Below are 12730 nucleotides of genomic sequence, written 5' to 3' on the forward strand. Positions count from 1 at the left end.
CACACAGAGGTGTGCACGAGAGAGAGGCACACACACAGGCACGCGAGAGAGACAGACACACACACACAGAGGCGGGCACGAGAGAGAGACACACACACAGGCGCGAGACACACACACACCCACACAGCCGCACGTGTGCATTGTTGCAATGTTACTTTTCTTGGTGGTTTATTAAATTACGGATTTTTCAAATGTTCATTTTTTTCCCTGTTCTTAAAACTCATTAAAAAAAAAAAAGTGTTTTTAGCGAGCGGGTCGTAAGGCTATAGCGCGAACTCTTGCAGTGTTAGTTTTCTCTGCTGTTCAAGGTTTTCTTAGTGTTATTCAATGTTTTTACATTTAGTTTACTATTACGCTGTGCATTCTATGGTATAGTTAACTATATTTGTACTTAAAAAATATATATTTACATAGAGTTCATACGGTCTGGAACCGATTAATTGTATTTACGTACAATCCTATGGGGGAAATTACTTCGGTTCACGACCAAATCGGGTTACAACCAGAGTTTTGGAATGAATTATGGTCGTGAGCCGAGGTTCCACTGTTATTACTGTCAGACAAAATTACAGGCATTTTACGGAAATACAAACCAGTATTACTGAGAGAGAAAATTAAAGGCACACAATCCAGTGACGCATATTACAGCCACATACAAGGTCCCTTGCCATTTAATACAAACTGTCCCTACTAATGTTTATGCACTACTGTTCTAACGCCCGTCATTGTAACGGGCTTAATGTCTAGTATAATATAATTGGATTAAAATCGAGACTATTGCCAAGAGATTTTTTCAAGTCCCGCCCTCCTCTCTACTATTTCCGGCCAACGGTCCTCTCACTGGTGTGAATGCTTTTGTCAGACACAGTTCGTTCCTGCAATCTCAGCTCTTATAAATTTTCAGTTTTTCCTCACTTTAAGTACCCAATAAAAGATGACTTATTATGTCGAAATTTTAATAAAGAATTTTATCACGAAGGGTTGTGAACAGAAGAAATGAGTACACGGGCAATCCTAGCACTGAGAAACTATTAAAGTCAAATAAATTAATTAACACGAAAATCGTTAACACGGCAAATTGGTTAAATGCGTATCAATAGACTCTGCTGAAACAGTTGGTGGTGATGGTGCAGAAAATGAAAACATCAACTTACACCATCATGAAGAATATCTACAACCATTAACACTGTCCGGTCTTCCACTGGCTGAATTGCTGTTGAAAGAAGGATGTCTTGTAATTTTATTGCGTAATTTATGTCTGAGTGATGGGCTGTGCAGTAGGACAAGATTAGTTGTATTCAAAATTGGTCGAACAATTCTGACATGTCAAATTTTAACAGGCGACAAGAAAGGTAATGTAGAACATCGTCCGCAGATAACATTAGACACTAAAGGAGATCTTGATATGCCATTCGCATTAAAATGTTAACAGTTTCCCGCTATGACAGTTAACAAATTACAGGGACAAACATTCAAAAAAGTTGGTTTATTTATTAAAGAGAAAGAAACGAGATTCATTCACAGGCAGTTATACGTTGCATTGTCACGATGTAAGTCCAAACACGGAATCAAAATTCAATGCGATATTGACGAATTAATTCCAAATATTGTTTTCACTGAAGTTTTATAGTAAACGTGTAAGTTTAAAAAGTATTTACGTGTTAATTTCAAAGCCAAACACAACGAAAACATATAATGCAACGAATACCTCTAACGCAACATGAAACATAATTTACTTTCAATTTATTACGTTTTACTATTTTTTACTACGGTTAATTACTCGATGTAATGTAAAACCGTTAGGTCTATTATGCATATGTAACAATTCCCATGAAAATAACAATCTGTTTAAATTGTACATCCGCTTCCCCATACGCAAGCGGCAGAGCCGTGAAGTGGCTAGCGTGTAGCGTCCACACGGGTGTCGGCGAGTGAAGTGAGCAGGGGGCAGAGCCCCCTAGTATTCCAAAAAAAAAAAACTTCTTTTCGTACAGTAGACACCCAAAATGTTTGAGCAATGTGGACCAAGGTCACTTTTGGGGCCCCTCCAGGATTAGAGGCCCTGAACTTCATCAGCTTCATTAGCTTCATAGTAGATCTGCCTCTGTGTCTGGCCGGGTTGTTGAGGCTGGAAAAATTCTCTCCACACGTCCCTCAAATTGCCCCCAACTCCACCACCAGGGCTGATGCTACCAGCGAGTCTGTGGGGAGGGGGGGGGTTGGCAGCAGGAGTTGGGCTCAACCATTTGGCAGGTAAGGATGGAACAGAGGTGGCACATCCAACATTGGCATCTACAGCTCTGTGATGTCATGCTTACTTGGCAAAGCATCATGGGGTATTGGAGGACGTTTGCCAAAGCTGGCACATTTTCATGGAGAATTTGTTGACTTTCTGAAAACACGTTTCGTTCTGGGGTGTCGAGTGCATATTGATGGACAAATATGGCAAATGTGTCCATTTCAAATGAAATCTAGAACAGAATAAAGTGTGCAGAAAGAGAAAAGGGGTCCGAATACTTTCTGAATGCCCTGCGTATCAGAATCGGGGGAGTCGTGTATGATTTACGGTGCAGACATCGCCTCGTAATGCCTTTGTTAAGCCGTCTGACTGACCTTGTCAGTTGACTGCCGATAACGGCAATGTTCCCAGCTGCGACGTGTTGTTTCCGGTAATTTCTTCTTACCGAGTTAAATGTCTGGCCTTTACAGATCTCCACGCTTGCACAGCATATTAAAGTGAGCCCAAATGCACTGCCTGTCGTTCATTTAGCTTGTTTCGCACGCGGCCAAATCCTCCAATCCGAGGAATTTGTCTCCAATTCCGAGACCTCACAGCAGTAATTGAAGTCACCGAGAAGACTCTGCTGCTGTGGCCGCCCACATAATTATCTTGAAATTAACACATTTTAACAAGTTGGGATGTTGGTGTATAATGTGATTTTAATTTTTATTCATTTCCGTTCAGAAGTTATATCTAGCTACTTTTTATAGCTCGGAGTTTTTCCATATCCAGTGTTGGCGTCTTCAAAAACTGCATTGTTTAATGCGTAACAAAATTTAGAAAAAGTTTGCTTTTTTCCTTGTTTTCCTTCAGCTGTATTAGATATTCTTACCTAATTATTGGGTTACATTCATATTGAAATGTAGATGATCTTCACACCCCTGTAACACGTGAGGATGTGGGAGGAATTCATGTCTTTCAGAACAACTGTTTGTAATCCGCTGCTTGCCCCGGCTAATTGCTTTCAATTTTTAGAGATGTGATTGGATTAAACTTTTGACACGCGGAGAACAGGTGGGTTAGATCTTGACAAAAGATGCTAGTCGACAAAAGACAAATCACCGGCTTGGAGCACAAAAACGTGTTGTCAGAACTTCATGGATGTTCTCAGACTGCACTAGTGGACAGTAAGAAAGCGGGAGACCGCCGGGGTCAAAACAGAAATGGCGAGGTGCTTAAATACTGGAAAGAGGTTTCTGCTTTTTACCTTTTTGATAGTGAAAAGGAGTTACAACTATAAGAAAAGAAACGTTTTAAAGCTGAAAAAGAGTTTTAAGAGATTTAGGGAGCTTAAGCACTTGGCAGGTACAAGAAACAGCATGAAGATCTGCCACTTACAGGGTCATCAATGCCACAAAAAACATCTACACAATACTCCTTCTTATTAAGATCATTTCAACAGGAATGCAGCACAATGTCACTTACGTATATAATATATAATATAATATAAGTAGGGGCTTCACCCCCTGCTTGCTTTGCTTGCCAACCCCTCCTCCCCCATTGTGAAGAGGGGGGATGAATGCGTCCCAAGGAGACGCGGTCCGAAACCCCCTCTTGAAAACCAATAGGGTTTTTTTTTTTTTTTTACCTCCTCTTTGCTCGATCAGCTGCTGGCTTGCCATGTGATCTCCATCTCGTGCAGCATTACGTTTAAAAGCCTGTACAGCACCTGAATGTTTGATCTCTTTTCGCTGTTCCGTTATTTCACCGAGTAATATTTTCCATTGGTTAGAGCTAATGTGATCTTCACTGTCATTTCTTAAGACTTTGGAGCTTTCCTACTTCCATTATCTCTAACCTGCTCTGCATGCGTATCACGGGACTTGCTTCCGAAGGCTGTAAGTATGACGTGACTTGTCCGTCTCGTGGGAGGTGAAAGTGTCTCTCTGTCTTTCTTCAGCAGATGACGTCTTGTCACAGGAAAAAAGTCTTATATCATTGCAAGATTTTTTTTTTATAATAGATATAATATCCATCCATCCATCCATTTTCCAACTCGCTGAATCCGAACACAGGGTCATGGGGGTCTGCTGGAGCCAATCCCAGCCAACACAGGGCACAAGGCAGGAAACAATTCCAGGCAGGGTGCCAACCCACCGCAGGACACACACAAACACACCCACACACCAAGCACACACTAGGGCCAATTTAGAATCGCCAATGCACCTGACCTGCATGTCTTTGGACTGTGGGAGGAACCCGGAGCTCCCGGAGGAAACCCACACAGACACGGGGAGAACATACAAACTCCACACAGGGAGGACGATATAATATCTCTCTATTATAATAAAAAAAAAACTTGGGTCGAGACATGATCTTCTCGGAAGACACTTTGACATCCCACGAGAGACACTTTAATGTCTCGCGAGACAAAAGGACAGCTGCTGTACAGGCTTTTAAATGGTCGACACTCAGTGCGACAAGCAGAACACGCAGCTCTGCAGCAGCAAGCCAGCAGCTGATCCATCCGTATCTCCTTAGCGTCCTTTCTTCTCCCCCACCCCACTTTCACAACGCAAATGGCAGAGATGCAAAGTGGCTGGCGCAAAGGGTTCCCTGGGGGAAGGGGTGTGTGGTTGAGCGAAGTGAGCAGGGGGCTTTGCCCCCTAGTATTATATTATATTATTTGTGCTACCTATCTAAGATGGATTGAAATCAATGTAGACCTCAACATTTGCAGTGAATGTTCTGTATTTTGTAATGAATGTAGTCATGTGTCACTCCAACAAATGGCACATCACAAACGTTTGTAGTAATAAAATGCATCACTACAAATGTTTGTGATGAGCCATCTGTTGGAATGCAAAAATGCAATTTGTGTGTTTCTGTTGTATGCCTTTTGGTATGGGATTTGAAAAAGCACTGTTAATGTTTGTGATGCACCATCTGGTGGAATGACAAAAACAATGCATATCCATCCATCCATCCATTTTCCAATCCGCTGAACCCGAACATAAGGGTCATGGGGGTCTGCCGGAGCCAGTCCTAGCCAACACAGGGCACAAGGCAGGAATCCAGTCCCGGGCAGGGTGCCAACCCACCGCAGGACACACACAAACACACCCACACACCAAACACACACTAGGGCCAATTTAGAATCGCCAATTCACCTAACCGGCATGTCTTTGGACTGTGGGAGGAAACCAGAGCGCACAATGCATATATCTCTGTTATATGTCATTTGGTATGGGATTTGTTAAAGCAGTATTAATGTTGGTTATGTGCCATCTGTTGGAATGTGAAATGTGGTGCATTTGATTATTGCAGATATTTATTATAATAATAATAATAATGCATTTTATTTGTGATACACCATCTGCTGGAATGACAGAGCCAGCAACCAGATGGACACAAATACCGACACACAGACAATTGCAATGCATGTGTCTCTGTTATATGTCATTTGGTATGGCATTCAATAAAGCAGTGTTAATATTTGTTGTGTGCCAGATGTTGCTGATGTGCCATCTGTTGGATTGACAGAGACGTAGCAACCAAATGGTCGCAAAGATACAGACACACAGACAAATTATTCTTTTACTATATTGCATTATATTATGTCATGTCATTTTCCAACTCACTTCTGTTGGAATGACAAATGCAATGCGTATGTCTATGTTATATGCCATTTGGTCTAGGATTTGTAAAAGCAGTGTTAATGCTTGTGATCTGTCACCTGTTGTAATGTCAAATGCAGTGCATTTGATTACTACACATGTTCGTGATGCACCATCTTTTGGAATGACAAATGCAATACGTATGTCTGTGTTAAATGCCATCTGCTATGGGATTTGTAAAATCAGTGTTAATGTTTGTGATGCACCATCAGTTGGAATGACAAACGCAATTCATATTTCTCTGTTAGTGTTCCATTTAGTATGAGGTTCGTAAAAGCAGTGTTAATGTTAGTGATGCACCATCTGTTGGAATGACAGAGACATAGCAACCACATGGACACACAGACAACTATCCTTTTATTAGATTGAATTGCATTATAAGACGCCATGTCATTTTCCATCTCTCTCTATCCAGACCAGGGTCACGGTTGCAGGAGCCTATTCCCGCTAGCACAGGGTGAAGGCAGGACAGGATGCCAGTCCATCGCAATGCAGACACACAGACACACACACCAACCACACTCACTAGGTCCAATTTAAAGTTGTCAGTTCACTTAATTTGCATGTCTTTGGAGAGACATTTGGGTGGAAGCCATAACCTCCAGTATGAAAGCCACGCAGACACTGGGAGAAGATGCCAACTGGGATGCTGTCTCTTTTGTATTCTGAATGGATGGAAGGGGCAAAGAGGGCGTGCAGTCCAGTCTAGCAGACATTTTCTTTTGGCTCCTAAGTGATGATATACAGTAACTATGGGATGCATCAGAAGCTAAACTGCTAAAGGAAGCCATGAAAATAGAGTGACCAGGCTTACAAGTGTGTGTGTCTTGCCTGTTATGTACACACAAGTTGACTAAATAAATGAATAAACGGATAAAGAGAGCCGAAGAGGTTTCATTTTCCAACAGTGACTTTGTACACAAGTGTTACCAGTAGAATTGTAATCATTAACGTCTTTTGTTCTTTTTTTAACTTCCTCAGGGTGAAAAAGGAGATAAAGGAGATGTCGGTCCTGAGGGGCAACCAGGAAGAGAAGTAAGATATTTTCCTGCTTCTGATGTGTGTCTAAAAGTTGGTGTCACATGTAAAGCAATTAAAGTGCTCATTGCTAAGCTCCAATTAATAGAAACTGTAATCAGAAAAAAATGGTAAGCTACTTACCGTGTATCATAAGTCATTTGCTGAGTGAGCACGAGTGGAAGACCCTGCCAGACCAAAACTGTTAGACAAGCTTAGCAAACGGGCCACGGGAGCAGTACATGGCTGTAAAGTGGGGTGAAGGAGGCTGAGGGCAGACGGGCATCCCGGCTAAGTGGTAACCCATTGCACGCCCAGCCTACCTGGAAGTGAAGGGGGCGGAGGTCTCTCTCGCAATTACCTTTCCCATGATTTGTCCATTTTTCTTTCCAATTCAAGGCTTTTTCTATGGGTGCTGTCAAAAAGCAGAGCCTGTTAAAGCCCCTTGAGACATCACTTGTGTGGTTTTTGGATTATCCAAGAAATCCATTGTTGTTGTTGTTAGTGGTAACTTTCCTGGCCAGGGTGCCATTATAGCAGAAGGACACAGGGAGACTGCCACACGGAGCGAATGCGTCTCCCTAATACAATGGCTGGCAGCATCCCTCTGGCATGGCTCTCATTTGGACACTCGTAGTGCTGCATGGATGTTGTAGTTCTGGTGGGCAGCCTTGTCGCGGTGCCGCCGGAGGAAGCTGCTGGGGGGCAAGGCTCCCCTGTGCGACGATGTGGGTTCTACCCCATGCTCCCGTTTAGGCTTCTGGGCAGCTCTCGAATGCCGACACCGTCGGTAATGTCCCTGATGAGCTAGACAGTGAAGACATCAACAACACAGCATGGGGATGGCGCAAAAAGTGCAGAGCGCTTTTATTTAAAAACAACCCCCGTGACCCTGTGTTCGGATTCAGCGGGTCGGAAAATGGATGGATGGAAAACCGAAAAACAGTGTCCAAATAAACAGTGCAGTGTCCAGGATTAAGACGAAACTGGGCAACTGATGCTGCAGCGCAAAAATGGTCTTATTTGTTCTCGGCATTCGACATTCACCGTTAACACCCGCACTCGGACCGACCAAGGAGCCTTGATTGCTTGCGACGCCACCAGCCAGCCTTTATTGAACGTGAATAATAATAACGACGTAGTGTCGTAACAACTCGAGATTAACATCAAACTATGTGACATCAACATTCAATAGCAATTGTGTGAAAAGTGCGCTTAATGCAGAAAACCTAACAATGAAATACACAACATTTCGCAATTCTCTTACGAAACAGAGTAAGAAAAAAATGAATTTGCAGCAGACATTGAATCAAAGTGACTCAAGTTCAGGATCTTGAGGGTAAAAATTTGTCCACGATTTAAATTTCATAATAGACCAGAATCCTGTCGAGGATTTTAAAAATTCTAAACATCCATGCCGGGCCCGGGGTCCGGGTTTTAGTTTTACCTTTACAGATAACCATTTAAATAGCCATCGATTTTTACTGTATAACTAACTTCCATCCATCCATTTTCTAACCCGCTGAATCCGAATACAGGGCCATGGGGGTCTGCTGGAGCCAATCCCAGCCGACACTGGGCACAAGGCAGGAACCAATCCTGGGCAGGGTGCCAACCCACCGCAGGACACACGCAAACACACCCACACACCAAGCACACACTAGGGCCAATTAAGAATCGCCAATCCACCTAACCGGCATGTCTTTGGACTGTGGGAGGAAACCGGAGCGCACAATGCATATATCTCTGTTATATGTCATTTGGTATGGGATTTGTTAAAGCAGTATTAATGTTGGTTATGTGCCATCTGTTGGAATGTGAAATGTGGTGCATTTGATTATTGCAGATATTTATTATAATAATAATGCATTTTATTTGTGATACACCATCTGCTGGAATGACAGAGACAGCAACCAGATGGACACAGATACCGACACACAGACAATCCAGGGCAGGGTGCTAACCCACCGCAGGACACACACAAACACACACTAGGGCCAATTAAGAATCGCCAATCCACCTAACCTGCATGTCTTTGGACTGTGGGAGGAAACCGGAGCTCCCGGAGGAAACCCACACAGACACGGGGAGAACATGGAAACTCCACGCAGGGAGGACCCGGGAAGCGAACCCAGGTCTCCTAACTGCGAGGCAGCAGCGCTACCACTGCGCCACCGTGCCGCCTATAACTAACTTCCAAGGTGAAAAATTGACTACGTGGCACTTACTGAACAAGAATAAAGTGGCAAGAATCCCCAAGATATTGCAAAAAACAGTAAACTGTTTAACGTAAAATTGATAGCATTAACTTGAAATCTTCGGTTAACAATAAACACAACGACGTTACAGTTACGTCACAGCACAAAGAACAATAGTAACCGTATAATAAGTAACGCTGTGTCTAGGCGTCCGAGAGACGGACTCCAAATTTCATTCTAAGAATTATTTTGAGGTTAATATAGCAAAGGAAAACTGTTCAGCTTCCGGAAAATTCTCGTCTGTTTTCATCTGGGCCAATTTCAGGAGTGGGCCTAATGCTGCAGCGTCAATAGCACCCACCTTAATCTGGCCCTGGCAGTGTCTCAAATAGTGCAGACCAGAAACACAGCACAGCCACATTGCAGTTTGTGACAAAGGACTTCAAAGAACCTGCAGAATTCTGGGAAAAGGTCTTTTGGACTGACGAGTCAAAGATGAACCTCATCAGAGTGATGACAAGAGCAAAGTGTAGGGATGAAAAAGAACTGCCTGAGATCCAAAGCAGACCACCTCATCTGTTAAACATGGTGCTGGGGGTGTTATGGGGTGGGCATGTATGGCTGTCACAGGTATCTGGCACACTTGATGATGGGACTGCTGATGGCAGTGGCAAAATGAATTCTGAGGTGTGTAGAAACATCTGATCTGCTCGAGTTCCATTAATAGCCTCCAAACCCACTGGATGACACCAGATGATGAGCCAAACAGACTGCTGGGGCAACACAGGAGCTTTACAGAGATAAACAATGGAAAATTCTGGAATGGCCAAACCATTCACCCGATTTCAATCCAGCTGAGCAGGACTTCGATATGCTGAAGGGGACAAGCAGGAGCTGAAGATGGCTGCATTAGCATCACCAGAGAAGACCCTCTGCACCTGCTGATGTCGCAGACTTCAAGCAGTCATTGCATGTGAGGGATATGCGACTAAAAACTAAATATGACAACGGCTCTAATATGTGGGCACAAAGTAGAAAAAGTGTTGTGTGACCCTATAATGTACAGAAGTCTGCAGAGTGCACTTCACAATTACAAATCAGACAGTTCAGCTCTGAATAAACTGTGGAGCAGACGGCCAAATCAATGAAAATGAGACTTTATGGAGGGCACTGTATGTGGTAACAGCCCATACATACCAGCTTGTAGCAAAATGCCATTTGCTTGATGCATTTTTTTTTTTTTTTGAGAAGTGAAACCCTAATTTTTACATGAATTGTTTTATTCACAAGTAGTCTGAATCATTAGAAGACCACTGAGCAATCATCACGAGCAACATCCCCCATGTCCCTCTGATTCCTCCCCCCATCTCTCCGCGTGGATCCCCAAAACAATCTGGTCACCTTAATTACCACTTTATATCTTTATATAATCGCACCAAAAAATAAAAAAATAAATCGCAAAAGTCTGTTACTTTAAATTCTCTTAAATTGGAAGCACTTATAGATGCGTTGCTGACTGGCCTCCTTTCAGCCTACAAATATCCTTCCAGCCTAACCTCCATCTGTGAAGGTACACAGTGGACATGCTAAAGATTTAACGCTGACAGCATGGAAAAGAAGAGAAATGCGTTTCCTTCCGTAACCCAGAAAGTATTTCTCAGCTGGCCTCTCAGACATCTCCGTTACTTGACGGGATCCTGTTCCAGGGGCTTTTGATGGATCAGGGGTGCGAAGGTGAATACCTTGAGCAGTTTCTGAGACAGGCCTGACCTAAAAAATAAAACCAACAGTCACTTCAGTGGTTTTTCATATCTGGGGAGACATTCCATGCTGATTTTAGGAACTGCAAACATAAAGTGATCTGCAAGTGTTAAAAAAGAATGTAGCATATAGATAGATATGAAAGACACTATAATATAGATAGATAGAAATGAAAGGCACTATATAATAGATAGATAGATAGATAGATAGATAGAATGAAAGGCACTATATAATAGATAGATAGATAGACATGAAAGACACTATATAATAGATAGATAGATAGACATGAAAGACACTATATAATAGATAGATATGAAAGGCACTATATAATAGATAGATAGATATGAAAGACACTATATAATAGATAGATAGACATGAAAGGCACTATATAATAGATAGATAGATAGACAGATATGAAAGGCACTATATAATAGATATATTAGGCACTATATAATAGATAGATAGATAGACATGAAAGACACTATAAGATAGACAGATAGACAGATATGAAAGGCACTATATAATAGATATATTAGGCACTATATAATAGATAGATAGATATGAAAGGCACTATATGATAGATAGATGTGAAAGGCACTATATAATAGTTATATTAGGCACTATATGAGAGATAGATAGAAAGATAGATAGATATACATGAAAGGCACTATATAATAGATATGTATGGCAGTATGTAACAGGGTGTGTGTGTGTCCTGCCCGGGGTTTGTTCCTGCCTTGTACCCTCTGCTGGCTGGGATTGGCTCCAGCAGACCCCCTTGACCCTGTGTTAGGATATAGCAGATTGGGAAATGACTGACTAACAGATAAATAAACAGATAGATATACATGAAAGGCACTGTATAATAGACAGATAGATATGTAAGGCACTATATAATAGATAGATAGATATGTAAGGCGCGCAAAAATACCCTCAACATGAAAACAGGACGTGAATGTCATGAAGCAGTGGTAGCATTAATGGCGGTTTATACAACACGCTAAGAACGCATATGTGCACGCATCATGGCTGCCGTGTTCTCCCGGCGTTCGTTTGACACGTCCTCTAAGCACATCCTCAGAAATTAACATGATGCGTGTTTGAGTTGCAGTACCAGCAAAAATATGGGTGGCATGTGCATGTGCAGGTTTTGGTGCGTGACGTCAGCATCGTTGTTTACTACCAGCGTGTGGCAGCAGCTCCAACAGGATCGATGTGCGTGTTTCGATGTTTGATGGATGGTTCGATGCGGTGAAGCAAATCATCAGACTTAAATGCTGACATACAAATGTCTTCATGGTGCTTTCCTTCATCCATTTCTCACATTAGGCCATGCAAGTGTCGCACAATCGTAATGACGCAAGACGTACAGTATAAAGGTATCACATCCTGTCTCAACATTCTCTATCGCTGTTGCTGTCTTTTTTCTTTTTTTCTGTACCTCCAAAACAGCATCAGAATGCAAATAATTTTTATTTTCTAACATCTTCCTTCCCTCAACTCACAACACAGTGAAACTGGACGTTGTTTTCTCTCCACAATGATTTCTCACTCTGCCACCTGCTGGAATCCCCCAGATTTACTTTCAGTACGGCACACGTTTCGACAGCACACTGCTTGTGTAGCAGCAGCGTCCTCAAGCTCATGTGTCACGTAGTGTTCAGTATGTCCCCGGCCTTACGATGCATTTGTAACAGTTGCCATCAGACCAACCCATTTAAACTTTTTTCTTATTGTAGAAAATCGTTGAACATACTAACAAGTACATTTATCACAGAACATTAATAACAATGAAATTATCATAAATTGAAAATGAGCACACAAAGCCTCCTTAGGCTTTTAGTGCACTTGTCGGA

General features: G+C 42.3%; 1 protein-coding gene across 2 annotated transcripts in view; it reads left to right on the forward strand.

The window, feature by feature from the left end:
- Positions 1 to 12730, forward strand: part of LOC120516453 (collagen alpha-1(XIX) chain) — a 478053-nt gene that overhangs the window by 136156 nt on the left and 329167 nt on the right. For both annotated transcript variants that reach the window (XM_039738131.1, XM_039738132.1), the window contains exon 12: positions 6880 to 6933. In XM_039738131.1, coding sequence (XP_039594065.1) covers positions 6880 to 6933 — 54 coding nt within the window. The remainder of the gene's footprint in view (positions 1 to 6879; positions 6934 to 12730) is intronic.

Source organism: Polypterus senegalus, chromosome 16 (genome assembly GCF_016835505.1).
Source record: "Polypterus senegalus isolate Bchr_013 chromosome 16, ASM1683550v1, whole genome shotgun sequence".
Taxonomy (NCBI): Eukaryota; Metazoa; Chordata; class Cladistia; order Polypteriformes; family Polypteridae; genus Polypterus; species Polypterus senegalus.